The sequence below is a fragment of the Sturnira hondurensis genome, unplaced genomic scaffold, assembly GCF_014824575.4.
Source record: "Sturnira hondurensis isolate 20B ecotype Veracruz unplaced genomic scaffold, ASM1482457v3 Scaffold0007222, whole genome shotgun sequence".
Taxonomy (NCBI): Eukaryota; Metazoa; Chordata; class Mammalia; order Chiroptera; family Phyllostomidae; genus Sturnira; species Sturnira hondurensis.
Window position 1 is genome coordinate 7,879 of NW_028079853.1, and position 27,439 is coordinate 35,317.

General features: G+C 38.5%; 1 protein-coding gene across 1 annotated transcript; it reads left to right on the forward strand.

Annotated features, from left to right (window-relative positions):
• Window positions 1-9,492: 9,492 nt before the first annotated feature.
• On the forward strand, window positions 9,493-26,806 carry CCDC14 (coiled-coil domain containing 14; the record flags this gene model as incomplete). Its single annotated transcript, XM_037051545.1, has 4 exons — window positions 9,493-9,575; window positions 11,432-11,650; window positions 11,726-11,858; window positions 25,767-26,806. Coding segments are annotated over 4 exons (1,369 nt in total), but the record flags the coding sequence as incomplete, so codon positions are not given.
• Window positions 26,807-27,439: the final 633 nt, after the last annotated feature.

Below are 27,439 nucleotides of genomic sequence, written 5' to 3' on the forward strand. Positions count from 1 at the left end.
AAAATTCACTTATGAACCTATCTTGTCCAGGGCTTTTGTTTGCTGGGAATGTTTTGATTTCTGCTTCAGTCTCATTAGTTGTAATTAGACTATTCAGATTTTCTGATTATTCCTGATTCAGTTTTGGAAGATTGTATGTTTCCAGGAATTTATCCATTTTACTCAGATTGTCCAATTTATGACCATATAGTTTTTCATAATATTTTCTTACATTTCTCTGTGGTGTCAGTTGATACTTCTCCTCTTTCATTCCTAATTTTATTTATTTGGGTCCTCTCTTTTCTTCTTGATGAATGTTGTTAAAAGTTTATCCATCTTGTTTATCTTTAAAAAGAACCAGCTCTTGGTTTTGTTGATCTTTTGTATTACTTTTTTAGATTCCATTTTGTTTATTTCTGCTCTGATCTTTATTACTTTCTTTTCTTGACCTTACTTTGAGCTTTGTTTGTTGTTCTTCTTCTAGTTCTTTTAAGTGTAAAGTTAAATAGTTTATTTGAGATTTTCTTGTTTCTTGTGATGGTCCTGTAATGTTATGAATTTCCCTTTTAGGACTTTTGCTTGTGTCCCATAGATTTGGGGTTGTTGTGTTTTCATTTTCATGTGTTTCAAGGTATTTTTTTATTTTTTGGTTAAGTTTATTCCTAGGTATTTAATTTTTTTGATACAATTGTAAGTGGGATTCACTATTGTCATTTTATGCTTGATCTCTTTGTTAACCTATTCATTGTCCAATAACATATTATTTACCTTTTATGTGTTTGCGTGTTTTTCTGTTTTTTTTCTTGTGATTGATTTCTAGTTTCATACATTATGATTAGAGACGTTTGATATGATTTCAATCTTCTTTAATTTATTGGGACTCATTTTGCATCCTAATATGTAGTCTATCTTAGAAAATGTTTCATGTGCACTTGAAAAAAGTATATTTTGCTGCTCTGAAGTAAAATACTCTGAAGATATCAATTAAATCCATCCAACCTAGTGCGTCGTTTAAGGCTGCTCTTTCCTTGTTGATATTCTGTCTGAAATTTCTATCCATTGATATTGGAGTGCTAAAATCCCCTTCTGACTGTATTTCTTTTGATGTCTCCCTTTCTGTCCATCAAGATTTGCTTTACATATTTATGTACTCCTGTCTTGGATGCATATATGTTTACACAGGTTATATCCTTTTGTTGGGTTGCTCCCTTTATCATTATGAAACATTTCATTATGTAGTTTCCTTGTTTGTCTCTGACTATATAGCCTTTTTCAAAAAGTCTATTTTGCCAGATATAAGTATTGCTATCCCAGCTTTTTTTTTTAACATTTGTGTGAAATATCTTTTTCCATACCGTTAGTTTTAGCCTGTGTGTATCTTTCATTCTGAGATGGGTCTCTTGTAGACAGAATATACATAGGTCTTGATTTCTTATCCATTTATCTACTCTATGTCTTTTGTGTGGAGCATTTACATTTAAAATAATTATTGATAGGTACATATTTATTGTCATTTTATTCTTTTAACTATGTTCCTCTGTTTTCTTCTTTTCGTCTTCATTTTCTTCAGGAAGACCCTTTCACATTTCTTGTAATACTAGTTTGGTGGTAACAAACTCCTCCACCTTTTTCTTGTCTGGGAAGCTCTTATTTCTCTTCCAGTTTTAAGTGATAGCCCTGCTGAGCAGAGTACTCTTGGTTGTAGGTCCTTGCTTTTCATCACTTAGTATATTTCATGCCAATCCCTTCTGGCCTGAAATGTTTCTGTTGATAACTCAACTGACAGTCTTATGATAGGGCCCTTGTAGGTAACTTTCTTGCTGCTGTTACCACTGTCTTTTTGTCTTTAATCTTTAGCATTTTATTTGTGATGTATCTTGGTGTGGGCCTCTTTAGGTTCATCTTGTTTTGGATTCTCTGTGCTTCCTGGACTTGTGGGTCTTTTTCCTTTAGCACATTAGGGAAGTTTTCAGTCATTATTACTTCAAATTGGTTCTCAATTACTTCTCCTCTCTCTCCTCCTGGTACTCCTATAATGCAGATGTTATTATGCTTCATGTTATCCCAAAGGTTCTGTAAATTATCCTCATTTTATAATTTTTTTCATTTTGCTGTTTTAATTGGGTGTTAGATACCTTCTCTTTTAAATCAATGATTTGATCTTCAGCTTCATTCAACTTATTATTTATTCCTTCTAGTGTATTCTTCATCAGATAATTGTATTTTTCATTTCTCACTAGTTCTTTTTTATGGTTTCCATATACCTTTTCACGCTAGTGTCGTTTTCAATAAATTCCTTATAGCTCTCACTAAGTTCTTTGAGCATGCTTATAACTATTCTTTTCAACTCTGTGTCTGGCAAATGCTTGCCTCTATTTCGTTTAGCTCTTTTGCTGGAGATTTCTCCTTTCATTTGGGTCATAATTCTTTGTCTTTCCATTTTGGCTGCCTCTTTGAGGTTGTTTCTATTTTTTAGGTAAATCTGCTGTGACTCCCAGTCTTGATAGGGTGATCTTCTGTAGTAGGTGTCCCATGTGGATCCAGTGGCACAGTCTCCTCGATCATGTGATTTGAGTGCTCTAGGAATTTCCTTTGTGTGGGTTATATGGGCTCTCCTGTTGTAATTGAGTGTTGATTGCTATTGGCCCGTTTGTGCATGGGGTTGACCCTCAGGTTGTTGACTATGAGGGTCAACCATGACCACAGTGTTCAGACTGCTGTGCAGGTGCTGACCACATGAGGCAGAATTTGCCCCAACAGGGTCTGTTGCCTGCTGAGATCTGCCTTTGAATATGCCTCTTGTGAAGCTAATTGAATCCTGTTCTGATATGTCTGAAGCTGGCCACTGTGTATGTTGATTCTGGGTTATCTTGGGAGGGTCTTTGGTATAGGCCAATGTCAGATGCTTCCTGTGACTGGCCCTGGGCTGCCTGTTTGGAGCTACAAAGTGATTCACAGTTGGTGGCTGCCTCTGCTGGGCCTGGGTTTGCACAGGAAGAACCACACTGCACATCAAGGCTGCCTTTTACCAACACCGAGCCCAGGGACAGGTCAGCTAAAGTCCCAATGTGCCTGATGCTTTACCTCTGCCTTCCAGCTGCCTGTTAAGCTCAGGCCCTGACAGAGTCTCTGGTGGTACTCAAGTTGCATGAGGTAGTTTCTTAGTGAGTCACCAGCTGGGGGTGAGTGCTGTTCGCCAGGTTGATAGAAGTTCAAACTTAGTGCCCTGCCAGTGCTGGGTCTGAGACTACTCAGCAAATGTCCTAGGGTATACCAAGTGTAACCATCACACACTGGGTGCTTACACAACTTTGTGGTAGGTTAGCGCCTTGGGGGATTGTCAAGGTGAGGCCAACAGAGTTTACCAGGCTTAAATGGGCCAAGATTTAGCTGTATGAAAGGAGGGCTCTGCAGCAGTTGGCATGTGAGGGAAACATGGCCCCATCCTAGAGCCACACAATTCGATCTGTCCCGGATTCTGCCAGGAGCTCGATCTCAGCAGAGCAGGGCCACTAAGAGTTGGGAGGGTAGGGCTAGTAGATCTTCCATGAAAGAGAGATGCCAGTCAGGCTTGGGGAGTGTGGGGGGAGTGGCCCCACCCCAGAGCCACACAACTCAGTCTGTCCCAGATTCTGTCCAGACCTTGGCAGTGTAGAGCCACTGGGAATCAAGAGGGTGAGGCCACCTGGAGCCTGGAGGGTGGGGCTAGCAGATCTCTCATGAGGGGGAGGTGCCAGTCAGATTAGTAGGAAAGTGGGAGAAATGGCTTCGGCCCCAAAGCCACACCAGTTGATCACTGACACCCCCTGAGTTTTCCACACTACTACCTCCTGGCCCAGGTAGCTGACTCCTCAGCAGAGCGCAAGCTCTGCAAGGGTGGGTGACAGGGATCCAGAGGGTGGGCTATCGCATTCCCCCAGGCTGATGCCATATGGAAGGGAGTGTTCCCCCCAGCAGGATGGTGTCTGCAGTATGGAAAATGACTCAGACCACGAATCCTGGTGGCTATCCCTTCAGCTCTCCCCCTAGAGCCACAGGCACCAATCTCTCCTCACACAACTCTAGTCCACTCCGCCCTTCCCCATCCCACTGGATCCTGGGGTAAGTGGCTGTGAATGAGATTTTGTGTGTTGGCCCTTTAAGTGGGCTCCTGTGTCTCTCTAGCAGACTGTTGTCTCTCCCTGGCAGACAGAATCCTGCTGATTATTGAAAAAATAAGGAAGGAAAACTTCCCCAATCTGGCAAAGGAAATGGACATACAAGTCCAGGAAGCTCAGGGAGTCCCAAAGAGGAACACAGTGAGACATGTCATAATTAAATTACCCAAGATTAAAGATGAGAGAATCTTAAAAGCAGCAAGAGAAAAGAAGAGAGTTACCTACAGAGGAGTTCCCATAAGACTGTCAGATGATTTCTCAAAGCTTACAGTCAAGAAGGAGCTGGAAAGAAGTATTCCAAGTCATGAAAAGCAAGGACCTACAACCTAGATTACTTTATCCAGCAAAGCTTTCATTTAGAATGGAAGGGCAGGTAAAGTGCTTCCCAGATAAGGTCAAATTAAAGGAGTTCATCATCACCAAGCCCATATTTTATTAAATGTTAAAGGGACTTATGTAAGAAAAGGAAGATAAAAAATATGAACGGTAAAATGACAACAAACTCAGTTATTAACAACCAAACCTAAAACAAAAACAAAAACAAACTAAGCAAACAACTAGACCAGGAACAGAATTACAGAAATGGAGATCACACAGAGAGAGGGTTATCAGCGGAGATGGGGTACAGGGGGAGAATGGGGGGAAAGGTACAAGGAATAAGAAGCATGATTGGTAGGTACAATCATGGGGGGATAGGAAGACAGGGGGATATTAAGAATAGTATAGGAAATGGAAAAGCCAAAGATCTTATATGCACAACCCATGGATGGACATAAACTAAGTGGGAGGGAATGAGGATACTGGGCAGAGGGCAATAAAGGGGAGAAAAAAGAATGGGACAACTGTAATAGCATAATCAATAAAATACACTTAGAAAACAAACAGAATCCCTGCTGATTTTCAGTCAGATGTTATGCGGGTGCCTCTTCTTGGCTCTGATTGCTCTCAGCTGGTGAGCTTGGCTTTTCAGGGGGAACCTTTGCAGGGCCAGCCCGTTTTGCATCTCCGCCCTTCCTACCAGTCTTCACGTTGCTTCTTATGTAAATTCCTAGTTATAAGACTTCTCTTCAGCTAGTCTTCAGCTGGTTATTCAGGTTGATTGCTCTATATTTTAGTAGTGATTCCAATTTGGTCCGGGGAGGTGAGTGTAGCTTCCATCTACTCTGCCTCCATCTTGGACTTCCTGGAGAACCATAGTATTAAAAAAAATCTTTTTTACCACATACTGTACAAATATTAGCTTGAAATAAATCTAAAATCTTAACAGACAAGCTAAATCTACAGAACTGATAGAAGAAAACAGGAGAAAATCTTACTGATCTTGGGTTGAGAAAGATTTTTTTTTTAAGATTTTATTTATTTATCTTTAGAGGGGAAGGGAAGGAGAGAAGGAGAGAAATATCAACGTATGGTTGCCTCTTGTGCATCCCATGCTGGAAACCGGCCTGCAACCCAGGCATATGCCTTGACTAGGAATCGAACCGTGATTGTGTGGTTCTCAGGCCCGCTCTCAATTCACTGAGCTACACCAGCCAGGGCAGATTTTTTAAATATAACAAAAAATATAAGTAAAAGACAAATGTTGGACATCATCCAAATTAAAAATGTTTGCTTTTCAAAGGCCATTATTACTAAAAATGGAGAGGTAAACAACAGAAAACATTTGCAATACATGCATCTGATGAGGGACTTGTATCTGGGATGCATAAAGAACTGTTACAGCTGAATGAAATGGGCAAAATATTTGAATAGATACTATAGAAAAGAAAATATATGGATATCAAATAAGTCCATGAAGATATGCTCATTGTCACTACTCATTCGGAAAATGCAAATTAAAACTACAGTGAGACACCACTATATTCCCACTAGAATGGTTAAAATTTAAAAGATGTGTTATACTATGCATTAGTGGGAGTGTGGAGGAACTGAAACCTTCATAACTTACCGGTGGGAACATAAAATGGTACAATTACTTTGGAAAACAGTTTTCAGCTTCTTAGACATGAATGGTACCGTATGATGCAGTCATCCCACTCCTAGGGTTTTATCAGAAGTGAAAGCTATGTACTTGTTTTGGATGTTCATAGGAAACAACCCAAATGTTTGTCAGTACCATACGGTAGAATATCACTCAACAATGAAAAGAAAGGAACTATTGGTACCTGCAGTAGCATGGACAAATCTCAAGATCATAATGCAGAGTGGAAGTAGCCAGGCTAAAAGTGTATATACTGTATGATTCCATTTGTCATATAATTGTATATTGCATAAAGGTATAATATAAAATTCTAGAAAATGCAAAGTAACCTATAAATCGGTGATTGGAAAGAATGTTGTGAAGTCGGGCATGAAGATGTTTTAAGAGGTGAGAAATAATTGTGGTGATGGCTTCACATATTGTATGTCAAAGCTTATCAAATTATATACATATAAATTATAGTTTATTGTATATCAGTTTTATCTTGATAAAGATAAAAGAATGAATGAACTAAAAAGAAATACTTGCCTAAATGTCAGTTCTTTTCCTTCATTAAAATCAAGCATACTTAAATATGATTCCTAATATTTTTTAAAAGCATTCATAACTATTCTTTAAAAATTCTCTTTTGTTACTTACGTTTTAAGAATTATGTGTCATTTTATAAAAGCCTGACCTTGAATGCTGAGAATGAGAGTGAAGAAGAGTAGTTAATGGTGCAGTTAGTTAATGGTTAGGTTGGAGGAAATGTTTTCTTAGATATGAGAACAGTTTATTATATCTCTTAGCTCAGGCACATGAGCCAGTAAAGCTAGGACAGGAACACGGAACAACTGCAGGTGGAGAAGATGAAAGGAGTGGAATGAGAGCAGTACGAACGGCACCTGTGTCAAATTCATTTTCATCGGGGGCCACATCAGCCTCACAGTTGCCTTCAAAGAGGGGGATGTAATGTTAGGGCTGCACAAATGTAACTACTCCGTAACTAGGGGCAAGGAGCTTGGCACTGCCGCTGGGTAGAAACAAGGTAGAAACAAGGTGTCCGTGGGATAAAACAAGGTGGAGGGCTGCATTTGGCCCGCCAGCCTTGTGTTTGCCACCTGTGCTCTAGGGCCTAGGAAAAGGTGGGATCCGGGGAGTTGAGGCTCCCTTTCCTTGAGACTAGAAGAAAGAAGCGAGGATATGCATATGGATACACTTATACAGAAAGAACAGATTTTTGTGCCAAAACCATGTTACTTTTAGTGAAAATATGAAGTATCCTACTGAGAAGAGGAGGGTAGGGATGAGAGGTTTATAATGAGTGATGAAAAGTTTAAATTGGCTATGTTGTGGAAGAGGAGAGAAAAACCTGACCAGGGACACAAAAAGATTGTCAAGCAAAGTTTCTATCAGGTACTTGGTGTATGAGAGGGCCTCAGTGTCTGCTGTTTTTCTGGACAATATCACAAGTGTTCCACTTGCAATTATGGGTTACCAGTCTGCGCTGCCTTTTCTAGATCTCCCCTCTTTGTTATAAAGGGGAAACTTTAGAAAAGCATAATTCTGTTAAGGATAAATTATAATTTCACCCAAGGTGAAATTATATCATGCTGTTGTTCTGTAAATCAGTGGTCCCCAGCCTTTTTGGCACCGGGGACTGGATTCATGGAAGATAATTTTTCCATCAACCAGGGTGGTGGTGAGGGGATAATTTTTCCATCAACCAGGGTGGCGGTGAGGGGATAATTTTTCCATTAACCAGGGTGGTGGTGAGGGAGACAGGAGGTAGAGCTCAGGCGGAAATGCGATGGTGTCCATGGTCAGTTTTTGGTGGAGGGGAGGGAGGTTTGGGGCCACTGCTATAGATTGTTTTTTTTTCCACTTCCTAATGTAACTTGGAGATCTTCCCATGTCAGTACATATGACTGTCTCTTTTTTTAAATACGTGTGTTAGTATTTCTTAGCATGGATATACCATAATACTGTAGCATTTTAAGTTTCCAACTTCTCATTATTAAAATATTGCTGTTATGAACATCCTGTATGTAACAAGATTATAGACATTTTGCATATATACAGCTATTTGGTTAGGATTATTCTGTTGAAGGTTATGAACCAGTTTTACATTTTGTTGGATACTGCCAAATTGCCGTCCGAAATGACTGTTACACCAATTGACTCCCACCAGTTGAGATAATTCATTACCGTATACCACATTTCCCTCAACGACAAGTATTGTTATTTCCATTTGTTTTTACAGTCCTCTGGCCACAAAATATCCCTTGTCTTAAACTAGCATTTCTTCATACTAGTGAGGCTGAGCATTTTTCTCATGCTTACAGGCTATTTCTATCTTATGTGAATTGCCCATTCTTACCCTTGATCACTTTTTACTGCCTTTCTTACTGATTTGTAGGATCTCTTTAAATGTCTGGACCTTTCTTTGTTATATATGTGGAAGGTATTTTCTTCCAGACTGTTAATTCTAGAACAAGTTTCAAATTTTGATACAGTTAAATCCTTCATCCTTTCCCTTGATACTTGCTCGATTTGGAGTCTTGCTTTGGAATGCCTTCCCCACTTCAGGATTACGTAGATTTCTACCTAAAACTTGTATAGATGGTTTTGTTTGTATATTTTATGTTTAGTTCTTTAATCCATCTGGAATTTATACATGGAAATGATGTGAGTCAGTAACAAAATCGATACTTTAGATTCATTAACAAAAATAAATAATTCTGGAAAGATACTAGAGGTAACCTTTATTTAGTATAAACTTCTTAGAAGGAAAGGAAACATTTATGGTTCCTTTCGTGTGTTCATATTTGTGAAGCATCTCTATATTGTGAAGGTCATGTGTAGGGAAAGTTGTTGCCTATGAGCATTCTCTTTACTTGAATAGGTCATTAACTTTTCCATGCAATATAGAAATTATCGGAAGCATAGGTTTGCTGCCCAGTGCTATCAGTGTGTGACAAACCAAGCAGATAGATGCCTGACAGCAGTCAGTCCCTGTAGGTATTCTAGTGCATAGTTATGACAGATCTTTTAACAACCAGATCATTACTACAGCAATGAAAAGACAGAGAAGACAGAAGAAGAGATGGGAAATGAAAGAGGAGTAATAAGAACATCACTGAAAAGATAAGAGAATAAGAAAGGAAAGAGGGAAAATCAGAGAAGTTAACCTTTTAATCTTGGGCCTGTAACTAATAGTGATAGTGTGGCTTTGTCCATTTGGTTTTTTGTCTTGCTTTGGGGATGAGATGGGCTTCTGCTCTTCTTCCTGGGTGCCAGCATTTGTGTTGTCTCTTAGAACAGACCGTCAAATGTACACTGTTAAATGAGCTTGGGATTCTTGCATTCATATTTATATTTCTTCATTATTTTTAGGCAGTTGAGAATTTTGAACCAGCAGCTTAGAGAACAAGGAAAAACTAAAAAGGCATCTGGTTTTCGGGAATGCAACCTCGAATGTAGGTAAAAGAACTTTAAGAGCTGATATGAAATTCTTTGTGATTTTGGAAATATTGATAAAGAATTGAGCTTTCTTAATTACGTTGTCTTAAGTGGACTTTCATTTTAATCAAAAGTTTAAAAAATAGGAATAATGCTTATTACAATTTAAAATAGTGCAGAAACAAAAATTAAAAATCTATGATATCACTTCCCAATAATGTATCCCTCTTTCTGTTAAAAAGACTGTATTTCCTTTCACATATCCTCTGTTAATATATAATTTATTTATTTCACAAATAGTTACTGAGTACCTAAGATAAAACAGGCAATACTAGAACTATGTAAGTGCTTTCCTTTTTTAAAAAATGAGATTTGTGCAGTATATATTCTTCTGAAGCTTGCATTATTCACTTAACATGTTGTGGTGTTTTTCTCTAGCAAAATACATGACTATGTTTCTTTCTGTTTTAAGAACTACTTGGATATTCTGCTTCTGTGCTTATATCATAATGTATTTAAAGTCCTCTGTTGATACGTATTGAGATACTTTCCCCCTTTTCCCAATGCACACAGTGCTACATTGAAAATCTTGCGTGTATGTCTTTGTGCATCTGTATGAGCATTTTACAGATCGTGACAGTGGAATTGATGAGTCATTGGGTATACAGCTGCAGTTTTGACAGATGTTGCCACATCGTTCTTATGGATCACAGAGCTTCACGTAAAGAAAAAAAACTAATAGTACTAGAGGAAAAGATGAGAACTTATTTTTATTTTTTGTATTTTGGAAACTTTTCATAAGCCTGACAAAAACTCAGATACCACAAAGGAAAGATTGCTAAAATAGATCTGGAAAAAATTTTTTATTATTTTCTGCACAGCAAAATTATAAATACATTCAAAATGTATCAACAAAATAGGGACCTTTTTTGTATTACATGATATGACAAAGGCTTAATTTTCTTAATATTTGAAATAAGAAAAATATGAGCAACCAACAGAACATGCGTCTCAGAAACACGTTTGGCTTCTCCACTGTAATTTTGGGAAAAATGTTTTGATCCCATTCTGAATAAACGATGGGTATACAGAGGATGAGGGGGAGATAGGAGGACAAGGTGAAAGGTGAGGAGGTCAGTGGTTCCCATTCTAACTAGCTTATCCCTTTTTATTCTCTACTCATTTATGTATTGTTCACTTGAGAGCATTTATTGCTACGTGTCATTACCTGCTTATTACCAGCTCCATGAGAGCATGGGGCGTGTCTCCGTTGGTCACCACTGTGTGGCGGGATTCTCCTGCAGCGCCTGAGCCATAGTTAGCCTTCACTCAAGGCTGCGTGTTCCAAGTGGATGCTGTCATATTATTTTATAGCCACTAAAAGAAATGCGATAGCTCTATGCCAATACATGAAATCTTATGGGAGGAAAAAGGCAAGGTTAGAAACTAAAGGTATGCTGTAGTATGATTCATTATGTTTAAATATTTATTTTATGTCAGAGTATTTTCCAGAAAGATACCAAATTTAATAGGGGATGTGGAGGTGGAGTGGGAGTCAGACTCTCCACTGAGAATCATTGGTGTCATTGGTGTTGGGCTTTTTAAAATTTGTGCATGTGTTACTCTTTCGTTAAAATATTTTTTAATATCCAAAATATCAACTGGACAAGAAAGGCATGACTTCTGCCAAGCAATTTTTAAAAATAAGTTTAATATTAACATAGAACTGCTCAAGCATATAATTGTTAAGCAAAATCAATAAAATTTAAGCCTTTCCTTTTTAAAAAACAGCTTTTTTCTAGGTTTGTAGTTTTTTAAATTGGGGAAACAATTTAAAAAATTGTTTTGAAATTGTCTCTGTTTTGTCTTACAGTGTTTTCCCTTCAGTCACTGAATAAGTCACTGCAGAATCAATTACAGGAGTCACTAAAGAGCCAGGAATTACTACAAAGTAAAAATGAAGAGCTTTTAAAAGTGATAGAAAATCAGAAAGATGAAAACAAAAAATTTGCTGATATATTTAAAGAGAAAGATCAAACTATACTTGAAAATAAACAGCAATTTGACATTGAAACAACTAGAATTAAAATTGGTATGTATTTGAGCTGTAGTTATGGTCACATTTTTTAAAAGGAATAAGGAAACTGAAACTCACTTGTTGTTTTAGAATTGGAGGAAGCCTTAGTCAATGTGAAGAGCTGCCAGTTTAAGTTAGCAGCTACTGAAAAGGAAAATCAGATATTGGGAATAACATTACGTCAGCGTGATGCTGAGGTGACTCGACTGAGAGACTTAACGAGGTAATATTGAACATTTGAATAACTTACTCCTTCTAATAGATATACTTATGAACTTTGAAATAATTTTAGACCTGCTCTCTCTCCCTTATTTTGTCAGTGTTTTTGCTAATTTCTGCTGTTTTTTTTATTCTGTCCCAACTATTTAGAAACTTCGAACCTGATCAATGCTTTTTAAAACCATGAGATTCCAGGAAAAGGGCTCTGATGAGGAGCTAGAGACTTGTTTAGCAAACAGATGAAGAGCTGTCTGCTCTACAGCTAGAGAGACCTGAGTGGAATCCCAGCTCTAACGTCTTTTAGCTATATGACTTGAAGCAAGTTATTAATCTCTCTGACTTTAGATGTCAAGTGGAGGCATGAATAGGGCTGATAGCGGGACAAAGAAGTAACAGGAGAAGCCCTTACCATACTAAGCCCTCATGCCATAAGATCTTGGGCATGTCATTTAGACTCTTTGAGCCTCATTCACCGGTAAAATGAAGGAGTTGACAGCTCCCCTTAAGATTCCTACGTTCTTGAACAAGTCTTTGCTCAAAATCACCTCACCCGATTTCATATGATACATACTTACGAAGTTTAGTTTTCTCTTTAAATATTTGCTAAGAATTGGATTTTCAAGTGCTTTTTAAGATTGCAGAAGAGAAGTCAGTTATTTTAGGCCGAGTATCTTCAGATCTGACCATGCCTTTGAATGATTCTGGAAGTTCATAGTTCCAAAGATAAAGCAGTCCTGAATATCAGACAGTCTCCTTTGTATTTCAAATGAGAGGATCCATTTTGAATTATAAACTTTAAGGAAAATAGGTAAAATAGTAATATATATATAATATTTAACATATTAATTTAGTTTTATAAACATTTGAAATCACTTTATATAAGTTATGTTAGCATAGAAATACTGCTTTTGGTCCACATTCGTATTTCAAAGAATAATTTCATTCAAACATTATTAACAGTGGGAAAATAAAAGGCACTGCTGATTTCCACATAGCGCTATAATTAATTAGGCTTTAGTCAGTGTTTCTAAAATGTTGGCGTATACCACTCTCATTCAAAGTAGAGTAATTGAGAGAATTTCCTTTTTCAAGAAAGTCTTTATAAGGTTTCCTAAGAAAAATCTCTTCTGAAAATACTTTTTGAGTGAAAACTCAGTTGTTATCAAGTATTTATGGTAAAAGAAGCCAGTCACAAAAGGCAACGTATCATGTGAGTTTATTTGTATGAAATGTCCACAATAGGGAAATTCAAGGAAATAAAAAGTAGATTAATGGTTGCCAGGGGCTGAGGAAAGAGGGGAAGAATAGGGAGTAACTGCTAATGGATATAGACTTCCTTTTTAAGGTGATGAAAATGTTCTGAAATTAGATAGAGCTGATGGTTGTCCAACTCTATGAAATACTAAAGAATACTAAGTTGTATGTTTTTAAAAGGTATATTAAATATAGTATATAAACTATATCTCACTAAGCTTAAAAAAGAAGTATATATGGCACATGGTCAATTTGGGAAAGCTTAACAGGACCGCAAGTCGACATGGCCAAGGTCCATTTGTGGTCACTGGGGTGTCCCTGGGGGCGTCTCGGCCCTTCTAAGGTGCCTGATTCTCAGGCCCAAGCAGGAAATAAAGCAGAGGAACTAGTCCCTGGGAGTTTCCTTTTCTTCTCACGATTTTTTCTTTATGATACCACAAAGTCCAGCTTCTTTACGGGCATGAAATCAGAAGCTGATTTTTGTTTAAAAAGTCCTCTCTCTTCCATATGTATTGTTTTATTTGTCTTTGTCTATGGAAGGAAGATTTTAATATCAGCATTTTCATGGATGGGACAACTGGGACCCTGGAATTTAAATATTAATAGAAATTTAATAACAGGGCTAGGACTAGAACTCACATCTCTTAATTCTTAGCCATGTTTTCTTTCAGTCCTTCACATGTCATGGCCTTAGATAAAATAGTTTATCCCTGGTAAACAGCTCCATGCCTAAACCTTAGCATTTTCCAGCTTAGCCTAAACCTGGGAGATGGATGGATAAATGGATGGATTTAGATGCTTATTCACTTATCCAGCCAACACTTACTGTATGTTATGTTCCGAACGTGTATGTGTGACTTTGTGATCACCTATATAAAGTGACATATGACCAAGCAAAAAACGTTGTCTGGTGCTTTGTAGGGAAATAACATCTTTTTAAAGGATAAAATGAACTAAAAACTATTTAACATGGGTGGTGCATTTGTGAAGAAAATTAATAAAAGTGTAAGACTAATTTCAAAATAAATGATAATATAATTATTCCAAAAATTAGCATGCATGGAAGCCCCCAAATGAAGGAACTTACCCGACTTTCATAGCTAGTTGATGTCTAAGCCAGGACCTGAGCCGCGATTTTGGATTCCCTCTTCAGCCTTGCTTGCTGCTTTGAAAGGACAGCTTCTCTTGGAGAGAAGATGACTCATTATTGAGAGGTTTTTCTGCCTTTGTAGAAGATACCTTTGTACCTGCATATTCTTTCAAAGTGGACAGTCTGCCTTTTCCAGTGTCTATTAGGAATGAAGAAAGATTTGCTTGCAATGGAGCCATTTCATTTATTTATTTATTCATTCATCCATTCATTCATTCATTTATATTTTTTAAAGTATTTTTATTGATTATGCTACGACAGTTTTCCCCTTTATCCCCCCTCTGCCCTGCCACCCAAACCTCCAGCATTCCCCACCTTAGTTCATGTCCACAGGTTGTACATGTAAGTTCTTTTTTTAAAATGTTTTTATTTTTATTAATTTTTTAAGATTTTATTTATTTATCTTAGAGGGGAAGGGAAGGAGAGAGAGAGAGAGAGAGAAATGTCAATGTATGGTTGCCTCTCATTCGTCCCCTGCTGGGAACCGGCCTGCAACCCAGGCATGTGCCCTGACTGGGAATCGAACCTCGATCATGTGGTTCACAGGCCCGTGCTCAATCTACTGAGCTACGCCGGTCAGGGCACATGTAAGTTCTTTGAGTCCTCTGTTTCCTATACCATTTTTTATCTCTCCCTATCTATTTTATGCCGATCAATTATGCTTCTTCCCTGTACCTTTTACCTCCTATTCCTCCCTTCCTCCTTCCCACTGAAATTTCTCCAATGTGATGCCCATTTCTCTGATTCTGTTCTTGTTCTAGTTGTTTCCTTAGTTTTTGTTTTCATTGTTTTTCTTTTCTTTAGGTTCATTTGTTGATAGTTGTGAGTTTATTGTCATTTTATTGTTGATTTTTTTAAGCTTCTTTTTCTTAGATAAGTCCCTTTAACATTTCATATAATAAGGGCTTGGTGATGATGAACTTCTTCAACTTGACCTTATCTGGGAAGCACTGTATCTGCCCTTCCATTCTAAATAAAAGCTTTGCTGGATAGAGCAATCTTGGATGTAGATCTTTGCCTTTCATGACTTGGAATACTTCTTTCCAGCCCCTTCTTGCCTATAAGGTCTCTTTTGAGAAATCAGCTGATAGCCTTATGGGAACTCCTTTGTAGGTAACTGTCTCTTCTCTTGCTGCTTTTAAGATTCTCTCCTTCTCTTTAATCTTGAGTAATGTAATTATGATGTGCCTTGGTGTGTGCTTCCTTGGGTCCAACTTCTTTGGGACTCTCTGAGCTTCCTGGATTTCCTGGAAGTCTATTTCCTTCACCAGATTGGGGAAGTTTTTCTTTTATTATTTGTTCAAATAAGTTTTCCATTTCTTGCTGTTGTTCTTCTCCTTATGGCACCCCTACAATTCAGAAATTGGAATGTTTCAGGTTGTTGCAGAGGCTTGTAAGTCTCTCTTCACTTTTTTGAATTCTTGTTTATTCATTCTGTTCCAGTTGGATGTTTATTTTTCCCTTTTGTTCCAAATTGTTGCTCTGAGTACTGATTTCCTTCCTGTCACTGTTGGTTCTCTGAATATTTTTCTTTATTTCATTTTGGATATCTTTCATTTGCTTTTTCATTTTTCTTTTTTTTTGCAATGTACTGTTTTTTATTAAATTCACTGTGTTGTGCAACCATCACTATTATCTAGGTTTAGATCATTTTTTTCTATTTTTAATATATTTTATTGATTATGCTATTACAGTTGTCCCATTTTTTCTCCCCTTTTCTTTTCTTTTTTTAAAATATATTTTATTGATTATACCATTACAGTTGTTCTATTCCCCCCCTTCATTCCCCTCCACCTGCACCCTCCCTCCCCCACCATTCTCCCCCTCTTAGTTTGTAACCACGTGTCTCAAGTTCTTTGGATCCTATATTTCCCCCACTATTCTCGCCCTCCCCCCTATCTATTTTCTACCTACCATCTATGCTATTTTCTGTGCCTTCTCCCCCCTTTTCCTCCTCCCACTCCCCTGTTTCTAACCCTCCATGTGTTCTTCATTTCTATGGTTCCACTCCTGATCTAGCTGCCCTCTTGGTTTGCTTTTGTTTTAGGTGTGGTTGTTAATAACTGTGTGTTTGCTGTGCTTTCACTGTTAATATTTTTCATCTTCTTTTTCTTAGATAAGTCCCTTTAGCATTTCATATAATAAGGGCTTGGTGATGATGAACTCCTTGAACTTGACCTTATCTGAGAAGCACTTTATCTGTCCTTCCATTCTAAATGAAAGTTTTGCTGGATAAAGCAATCTTGGCTGTAGGTCTTTGGATTTCATGACTTGGTATACTTCTTTCCAGCCCCTTCTTGCCTGTAAGGTCTCTTTTGAGAAATCCGCTGACAGTCTGATGGGTACTCCTTTGTAGGTGACTGTCCCCTTATCCCTTGCTGCTTCTAGGATTCTCTCCTTCATTTTGGTCTTGGCTAATGTAATTATGATGTGCCTTGGTGTGTTCCTTCTTGGGTCCAACTTCTTTGGGACTCTCTGAGCTTCCTGGATTTCCTGGAAGTCTATTTCCTTTGCCAGACTGGGGAAGTTCTCCTTTATTATTTGTTCAAATAAGTTTTCCACTCGTGGCTGTTTCTTTCCCCCTTCTGGTACCCCTATAATTCGGACGTTGGAACATTTAAAGATGTCCTGGAGGTTCCTAAGCCTCTCCTCATTTTTTTGAATTCTCATTTCTTCATTCCTTTCTGGTGGTATGTTTTGTTCCTCCTTCTGGTCCATTCCATTGATTTGAGTCCCAGTTTCCTTTCCATCACTGTTGGTTTCCTGTGCATCTCCCTTCATTTCAGTTAGTTTAGCCTTCATATGTTCCTCTAATTTGTGACTGTGTTCCTCTAATTTGTGACTATAATCAACCAGTTCTGTGAGCATCCTGATAAATAGTGCCTTGAATTGTGCTTCTGAGAGGCTGGCAATTTCTTGGTCGCTTAGAGTTATTGGCTCTGGGACTTTGAGTTCTTCTTGCACCATCTTTTGGGCTGTTTGTGCCTGTTCCATAGCAGGATCAGAGCCCTAAAGTGTTCACTAGAACAGGGCAACTAAGTCGCTGGGTTATGATGTTGTATGTGGGGGCGGGGTCAAAGAGGGACTATGGCGTCTTGTCTGCCGCCTGCCACCTTGGCCCTCACTGGTGCCGCAGTTGCTGCCGTCACCGGGCCCACATGTTTCATCCCACTGCACGCGAGTGTGCCACCGCTGTCAGCCGTCGCCCCCTGGGGCCTGCGTGGTCTGTCTCACTGTGTGCAAATGTGCGCCAGCGGTCAGTCTGCCCCGCACCCCAACTGGTTCCGGGCTGCCTGCGCGCCTGGGTCGGGGGACCTGTCCTGCCCACCCTGCCCGCTGTTGGCTCCGCCCCTCTTACTGTCCCAGTTGAACGGGTAGATGTAGTCGGACTTCCATATAATTCAATTTTCTGTCCTTTGGTTGTGTCTTTGTTTCTCCAAACCTTTGTTGTATTCAAACTTGGTTGTGGGAGAAGGCACAGTGTTTCCACCTATGCCTCCATCTTGGCGGAAGTCCGTTTTTCATTTTTCATCTAAACTCAATCAGGTGTGGGAGCATTTTGATTAACTTCTCCATCAGAGAGGTTGGCTATCTCCTCATCGCTTAGTTTTCTTTCTGAAGTTTTGCTCTGTTCTTTCATTTGGGTCATATTTCTTTGTCTTGGTGCATCTGGTAAGTTGGAAGGGGGCAGGTCCTTAGGTATTCACCAGGGCAGGGCAACCCTCCTTGGTGCACTGCAATGCTGCCTGTGGGGGAGGGGCCCGAGAGGGAACAATGCAGCTTGCCTCCTCCTCTGTAGCCCACTTTCCAGTTTTCAATGGTTGCATGAGACTGGGAGTTCCTCCCACCGCAGCAATTACCATAGTCCACAGCCACCTCCGAGTCTCAGTTTTGTTTTCAGCCATCCCCGCCTGCCCACCTGGTCCTCCACCTCACCCCAGTTTTTCTGAGCCGGCCCGTATGCTCTGCCACCTTACTGATCTGGTTGTTCTGGTTGATGTTTTCTTTAGTTCCTTGTTTGTTGGAGTTCCATGTGGTTTGATTTTCCGGTGCTTCTGGTTGTTTATTGATTTTAGATCAGTTTTTATCCCCTTTTGGTTGTACAAGGAAGTGAAAGGCTTCTTCTACCAATGCCTCCATCTTGATCGGAATATATCCCATTTCTTAACATTTACCCTAACATAGAAGCATAGAAACTGAAAAGGCTCATTATTATTTATTATCTGCTCTTAGAAAAGACTATCTAAACAATTAGGTATTTAGGTGCTTTGTTTTCCTTTTCTTAAGACTCTCAAGAATTTCTTGTCAGTGTTTTTCCATTGTTGCCAAGGACCTTTTATTTTTGTGCTGCCCTGAATCCTGCCTCGTGACTGCCAGCTGCTGTATTAGATGAACTGTAAATGACTGTAGAGTCGTTTGAGGGCTGGCTTAGCACAATGTCTGATAAGGATTAGTACCACTCTCACATTTTCTGAAGATTGAGTAAAGCTTCAAAATTGAAGTACATGTACCCATTGATGATGATATTTGTTTTGTCCTTTGAAAAGCAAAATAAAACCAAAAAAAATCTGTCTTTGAACTTAATCATATCTAAATTCACCCATGTTGGTTATTTATGTAATATGTTTGTTGACACCCTATGTGATTCTATTAATTAGGAACATCTCCAGTACTATAGCTACTGTGACCACTTTCATTTTACTTTGATATTAAAAGGTAAATTAGGAACATCCAATTAATATAGATAAATAAATCTTCACATTCATCTACCTCATTCCTCTTCCTTACAGTAATGTACCTCAGTCAGATAGGTGTATGTCTTTTGTATGTTTTTAAACTCTTAGTAAAGATATTTAACAAAATTTCTGGGTGCCTTTCTCAGACTACTAGGGAGAGATAATGGAACTGGAAGATACACATACAAGTTCTAAACAATATCCCCCTCTACATCTCTCTCTCTTTTCCAGGCTTCAGTGATTTTGAAATGTATCTTTATAATTTTTTTAGATTTTACTGTAACACATATTATAAAACCATTAAATGTGGGGAAATTAATATATTTTCAGTAAAGAAGTACTAAATGTTCTAAGAGCTGACAGTTATTTAAATGAGCATGTTTTTATAACTAGCCAAGGAAGAACCTTGCATGTCTCATGAACTGTGCCAGTTATCTAAGCACTGAAAATCACTGTATTCAGCCGTCCCCCATGTAACCCAAACACAAATGTGGTCACTTTGTAGCTGTTTGAAATTTTGCTGTATTCTCATTTCTTTAACTACAGAGGTTTTTCTTTTAATTTTAGAGACAGTGATGAGTCACATTTTGTTCATACCTCAGAAGCTTACTCGTCGACATTAATTTCCAGATTAAGCTGTTATTAATGTCATTGTCTCTTCCTTCCTTTCTTGATCACTGATTTTCCCCCACAGCAAAGATAACATTTTTATTTAAGTCTTGGTAGAAACCTCACCATAATTATGTATTCCTTTTCCAAAAATAAATAAAAATTAAAAATTTTAAATTTCAAAATTTTCTGATTCAATCACTATGCAGTTCTGATTGAATCAATAAGTGGGTCATTATTGATTTTAGTAGTCCTTTAAAGCTATGTTCCTATAGCATTTTTTTTCTTTTAATAATAGCTCATTACCTTCTTGGAAGAGGTATGAGAGAAAGAATGGCAGGAGCCCTTGCCATTTGAAAAGCAGTCAGAACTCAAAATAGAGCATGTTTAAGCTGAGGGTATAAGCCATGTTGGAAAAAATAATTTTTTTCTTTTGTAGAAGAAAAAAGAATGGATATACAGAATGGATACCCATTCTGTTTCCAGAGACATAATCATTACTAACTGTTTAGTATAAAGATTTTCTTTTAGTATTTTTAGGTGTGTATGACTGTTTTTACAAAACTCATATTGTGTGCATGTTACTTATAGCCTGTTCGTTTTTCTTTTTAAAAAACTTTATTATTTCATTTTTTAAAATGTATTTATTTTATTGATATTCGAATACAGTTGTCTCCATTTTCCCCTCATGACTGACTCCCCCAACCCCAGCCATCCCTACCTTCTACCCTTAATCCCACCTCCCTTTATCTTTGTCCATGTGTCCTTTACACATAGTCCTTGATAACCCTTCCTCTCTTCCCCCCTAGTATCCCTTCTCACCTCCCCTCTGGTTACTGTCAGTTTGTTCTTAGTTTAAATGCCTCTGGTTATATTTTGTTTGTTTTGTTGATTAGGTTCCACTTACAGGTAAGATCATGTTGTATTTGTCTTTCACCAACTGCCTTATTTCACTTATCATAATGCTCTCCAGATCCATCCATGCTATCACAAAGGGCAGGAGCTCCTCTCTCTCTCTCTCTCTCTCTCTCTCTCTCTCTCTCTCTCTCTCTCTGCTGCATAGAATTCCATTGCATAAATGTACCATAGTTTTTTGATCCACTCATTTACCGATGAGCACTTGGGTTGCTTCCAACACTTGGCTATTGTAGATTGTGCTGCTATGAAAATTGGGGTGCATAGGTTCTTTGAATTGGTGTGTCAGAACTCTTATGGTATAGTCCCAGTAGTGGAATTGCTGGGTCAAAAGGCAGTTCCATTTTTAGTTTTCTGTGGAAATTCCATACTGTTTTTTTTTAGTGGCTGTACCAGTCTACATTCCCACCAACAGTGCATTAGGGTTCCCTTTTCTCCACAACCTCTCCAGCACTTGTTGTTTGTTGATTTGTTTATGAAGGCCATTCTGACCAGTGTGAAGTGGTATCTCATTGTGGTTTCAATTTGCATCTATCTGATGGCTAGTGATGCTGAGCATTCTTTCATATGTCTCTGGGCCCTCTGTATATCCTCCTTGTAGAAGTGTCTGTTCAGGTCCTTTGCTCATCTTTTAATTGGGTTGTTTGTCTTCTGGGGTGGAGTTGTATGAGTTCTTTATATATTTTGGAGATCAAGCCCTTTTCCGAGGTGTTGTTGGCAGATATGTTGTCCCATACTGTTGTTTCTCTTTTCATTTTAATGCTGTTTTCTTTAGCTGTGCAGAAGCTTTTTATTCTGATAAGATCCCATTTCCTTATTCCTTCCTTTACGTCCCTGGCTCTAGGGACATATCGGTGAAAATATGGAATATCTGAGATTTTCCTGACTATGTTCTCCTCTACTTTTATGGGGTCACAACTTATATTTAAGTCTTTTATCCATCTTGAGTTTATTTTTGTATATGGTGTAAGCTGGTGGTTGAGTTTCATTTTTTCATGTAGCTGTCCAGATCTCCCAACACCATTTATTGAAGAGGCTATTTTTACTCCGTTTTATGCTCCTGCCCCCTTTGTTGAATATTAATTGACCGTAGAGACTTGAGTTCATTTCTGGGCTGTCTATTCTGCTCCATTGGTCTATGTGTCTGTTCTTATGCCAGTACCAGACTGTTTTGATTACTGTTAGCCTGTTCTTTTTAATTTAACCTCCTGAACATTTCCCCATTGATATTCATTGTTGTGAAGAATGAATGTCTCTGATGCAGTTCTACCATAATTTACCTAAATCAGTCCATTATATTTGAAGATAAAGATGTTAAGTCCATCTATTTTTTTATTATAAATTGTGTCTTTGTAAATATATCTTTGGTTACAGCCTCTTGCATATAGTTACATCAGTAGGATAAATTCCTGGAAGTGCAAATTGGTGGGTCAAAATGTGTGGGATATCCAAATTCTCTGATGTGTTACCAGTATGTTCTCCCGAAGAGTTATACCAATGTACACTAGTAGCACCTGCCTCTACAGTCTTCTATAACAAATGGCATTTTTATTTTACCATGATAATTTGATAGGCAAAACAAATCACATTAAAAATTTTAATTTCTCTGATTAAAAGTTGAACTTTTGAAAAACTGATTTGATAGAGAGAAAGAAATATCAATTTCTTATTCCACTTATTTATGTGTTCATGCCCTGACCCAGGATCAAACCTGCAACTTTGGTGTATCGGGATGCTCTAACCAACTGAGCTACCCAGCCAGGGCCAAAAGTTGAACTTTTAAAACATCCTTATTGGTTAGTTGTAATCATTTAAAATTACTTGTTGATGTCCTTTTAATCTTTTTTTACATTGGTGTGTGTGTGTGTGTTGTTTTTAAGTACATTTTATTGATTATGCTGTTTCAGTTGTCCCAGTATTTTTCTTTTTGCCTCTCTCTGCCTGGTACTCCTCTTCCTCCCAGCACTCCCTCCCTGCCTTAGTTCATGTCCATGGGTCATGTGTGTAAGTTCTTTGGCTTCTATTCTTATACTATACTATTCTTACACTATTCTTAAACTATACTATTCTTAAACTCCCCCTGTCTATTTTGTTCCTACCAACAATACTTTTTTGATCCCTGCACCATTTTCCCTTTTCTCCCCCTCCCCAGCCAACAGATAACCCTCCAAGTGAACCCATGCCTATGATTCTGTTCCTGTTCTAGTTGTTTGCTTAGTTTGTTTTTGCTTTTGTTTCTTAGAGTCAATTGTTGATAGTTGTGAGTTTGTTGTCATTTATGTTCATAGTTTTGGTCTTCTTTTTCTTAAATAAGTCCCTTTAACATTTCATGTAATAATGTCTTGGTGATGATGAAGTCCTTTAACTTTACCTTGTCTGGAAGCACCTTATCTGCCCTTCCATTCTAAATGATAGCTTTGCTGGATAAAGTAATCTTGATTGTAGGTCCTTACTTTTCACTACTTTGCATACTTCTCTCCAGCCCCTTCTTGCCTGCAAGATTTCTTTTGATAAACCAGTTGACAGTCTTATGGGAACTCCTTTGTAGGTAACACTGTTTATCACTTGCTGCTTGTAATATTCTCTCTGTGTCTTTAACCATTTTCATTTTAATTATGATGTTTTTTTTTGCTGTGGTTCTCTTTGAGTCCAACTTGTTTGGGATTCTCTGTGCTTCCTGGACTGGCATATCTTTTTTCTTCACTAAATTGGGGAAGTTTTCTTCCATTTTTTTCAGATAGATATGTAGTTTCTTGCTCTTTCTCTTCTCCCTCTGACACCTATTGATGTGAATGTTGGATCTCTTGAAATAGTCTCAGAAGCTACTTATACTGCCCTCATTTTTTTGGATTCTTTTTTCTTCTTTTGTTCTGATTGGTTGTTTTTTGCTTTCTTATGTGTCAAAATATTGATTTGATTCTCAGCTTCATCCACTCTACTATTATTTTCCTACAAATTGTTCTTTATTTCAATTAGTAAATCCTTTGTTTCTGACTGGATCTTTTATTATGCTGTTGGGATCCTCACAAAGTTTGTTGAGCATTCTTATAACCAGTGTTTTGAACTCTGCATTGGATAGAATCTTTATCTCCATTTAATTTACCAGTAGCTCTTTTGTCTGGACTTTTGATCTGTTCTTTCATTTGGGCCGTATTTCTTAGTGTCCCCATTTTGGCAGCCTCCCTGTTTGTTTCTGTGTATTAGGTAGAGCTGCTTTGGCTCCATGTCATGGTATTGTGGCCTAATATAGTACATGTCCTGTAGGGTCCTGTGGCACAGCCTCCCCTACCACCCAAGCTCGGTATTCAGAGTGCATCCTTCATGTGGGCTGGTACACCCTCCTCTTGTATTTGAGCCCTGGTTGCTGTTGGCAGATCAGTGAGAGGGATTTACTCAGGCCAGGAGCTTCAAGGATTGGCTGTGACCACTTACTACCAACTTCTGCCCTCCATGGAGGATTGTCTGTGTAGGGACAGGGTGGCAGTGCTCCAACGTGGTCTGTAGCTGTCCACTTGGTGCACTAGTCCTGAAGTTTCCCCAGCGGTGCAGGCCAAGGTCAGCCCCCACCTGTGTTTTCCTTGGGAGCTGCCCTTCCTGAACTATAAAGCAGTCTGAGATTGCTGCTATTTGTGCTGGGCTTGGAGATTCCCAGGCGAATCTAAGCTATGAATGTAGGCTGGCAATTGCTTGTGCTGGGCCTAGGACTCACTGAAGCCACTTGTCGCTTGTTTGAGAGGATTTAGGAAGTTGTGCCACATGAGCCAAGAACAGCTATTCATATGGCATATCAGCTTGGGTCAGCTAGTAAATTGGGTGGAGCAGAGTCTCTGGGGATCTCCAAGGTAGGTCAGGCAGTGTTAGCCAGGTTGATGGAGTCTCAAATATGGCATCAGCATGCTGGCTCCATGGCTCTGCAGGATAAGGACCCAGAAAGGGGACAATGGCCTCTGCTTGCCTAGATGTAAGATACCACCTCTCCCAGTATGCTAGTGGTGTCCTTCAAGCTGCCTGGGTGCTGGAGCTCAGAGGGAATGAGTCTGAGTAGGTGAGTTCATGTGTGGGTGTTTTAAGTGGAACTGCTTGGAGTTCCAGCAGTTTCTTCCACTGACTCAATCCTTGCTGGTTTTTGTAGCTAGAAGTAGTGGGGACTTATCTTCTTGGCACTGGAACCCTGGGCTGGGGTGCCTGGTTTGGAGCTGAAACTTCATACTCCTGAGATATCCCTCCCAAATTTTTACTCACCACAAGTGGGTGAGAGACCTGTTTGTTCTGCATCTGCACCCCTCCTACCAGTCAGGATGGATGTGGTTTCTTTAATCCTGTAGTTGTCATACTTCCACTCAACTTGATTCCTGACAGTTCCAAGTGATGATTGTTCTATATTTTAGTTGTAATTTTGATGTGATTGTGTGAAGAATCAAGCCATGTCTGCCTACCCTGCCATCTCGACCAGAAGTCTAAATTGGTATATTTCTTATCAATATGAACATAATGTCGTTGAATTCAAATAGACTTAGTATAAAATGGCTTTAATAGGACTACTAATAAAAGCTGCCATTAAAGGAACAACCATTTAGCCTGAAACTATTAAGCACATTATATTTATTATTTTATCTTATTTAATATCCACTGTAATTCTAAAGTAGGTTATCTTCCTTTTGCAGTTGAGGAACTTGAGATTCAGAAAGGTTGAGTGACTTGTCCCAGATTATAGCTAGTGATAGTGTTAGGATTGGATTCATTTTTTGTCTGACTTCAAACCTTGTGTGGTTTTCCTTAAACCACATTTTTCCTGGTACCTGGTTGTTATATATACTGATTTATGCCAGGTAATGTTCTAACCATTCTTTTTTTCTAGTATTACTCCAGTGGCCTTTGAATATATATTGGCAATGGAGATTAGTAACTTAATTACTAACAGCATCCACTCTCAAATGAGTAGTGTGTTTACCATTTTGCAATGTTTCTCAAGAATAAAGCATGTCCATACCATAAGAGAAAACAATTTCCAAGTCTCTATTTTTAGATATAATATTAGATTTGATGCACACCAAGGTCTTTCATCATTTATTATTTTAATTTACTGTTTCCATAGCATATTCTATATTACTGTGCTTTTAGTTGCTTTTCCCCATATTAAAAACCAGGCACTTGCCTCTCATCCTTTCTTTTAAAGGCAAGGCATATATAAGTAAATGGAAGAAATGGGTAAAAAAACTAATTAATATACTAAATTTCTTTTTAACAGAACTTTACAGAGCAGTATGGCAAAGCTTCTCTCAGATCTTAGTGTGGACACTGCTCGCTGCAAGCCTGGGAATAATCTTACCAAATCACTTCTGAACATTTATGAAAAACAACCTCAGCACGACCCGATCCCTGCTCAAATTTCCATAATGAGCTACCTAAACAAGTTAGACACAGATCCCACTTTTACTCATTCAGAGCCACTTTCTGAAACTAACAGTGAGGAGAACATAATGCCAGACGGGCCCTGTGAAAACGTTCTGCCTTCCAAAGGCCCTCAACATGGTGACACCAGGAGCGTGGAGGAAGCATCGGCCCCTGGAATCATTTGTACCCTTCCAAAACAGGGTTCTGATGAGGAGAGCAAAATTACGACTTTAATAGAAGGTGACTGCAATCTGGATAATACAATTTATATTCCGTTTGCCAGAAGTACTTCTAAAAGGAAATCACCGCCACCTAAGAGATTATCCCCCGAGCCACAGATCAGTGTGACTCCGCCACCGCTGCTCAGCAGCAGTGGACCTGTCTCAGAAAAAGCAAATAGATTGTGTGCACCCGGAGTTTGTTCTCCTTCCAAAAAGGAAGCAGAAGATGCACGTGAGAAACTTTCCACAGCTGAAATGGAGGACAAGCGGCTCCTCAAGAAAATAAAGGAAGCCATCTGCAAGATCTCTGCTGCCACTGCAGGGCCCCAGGAGCCGGCTGCATGTCACGGCCCCGCCACCTGTCAGAGCAGCAGCTTTCAAGTGAAAAGTAGGGCTGTCTCTGATGGTAGCTTTTTAAATTCTGACTTGACGTCCGACTGGAGCATCTCTTCTTTTTCAACATTCACTTCTCGTGATGAACAAGACTTCCGAAATGGCCTTGCGGCACTGGATGCCAACATCGCTAGGCTCCAGGAATCCTTAAGGTCCGGTGTTCTAGAGAAGTGAACTCAGGAGAAAAAAATGAGTATCTCTTTTTAAGAATAGAACTTGGGTACATTGACTGCATATTTTAAATATTTGTATAGAGAAATGATGTTTTATACTAATTATGTGTGAAAAAATAAATTTAATAATAAATTTATTATTGGAATATATTGATAACTGTGGAGCTTATAAAAACAGGTCATCTTAAATTTACATTTGCTAAGAGAAGAAAGTTGTAGATAACTAGGGAAATATTATAAGTAATATTTCATTTTAGTGCTTATCAATTTGAGTTCTTTTATTACCCTGCTGGGCAAAGGGTGCAGGTTGGAACAATTCTCTAACGTATAATTAGAAGGGAGTCCCTGGGTACAATTTACTATATTCAAACTAGAATTTCTCTTTTAGGATTCCTTTTTGTTTTTTAATAGCATTGTGTTTTTTATATGGGGTTCTCTGTGCTATGGACTAGCGTTTTAGTTGAGTTGTATGAACATTGAAGATGGAAAATACTCCACCTCTTAAAAAAATTAAATGGTCCATTAAAATATAGGTAACATCCTAAGTTAGCATATGGTTTCTTAAAGCTTCGGCATTTCTATTTATTTTTATCCTGAATGCATATTTAAGGTCATATAGCATAGAAACATAAGAGTTCAGTTAAATTTCAAGGTGGAATATGACCCTAACAAAATGGAAGAGACATAGCGTTTCATAGAAGTTTAGAGAAGGAGAAAGCCAAAAAGTGGTAGGGGGGAAC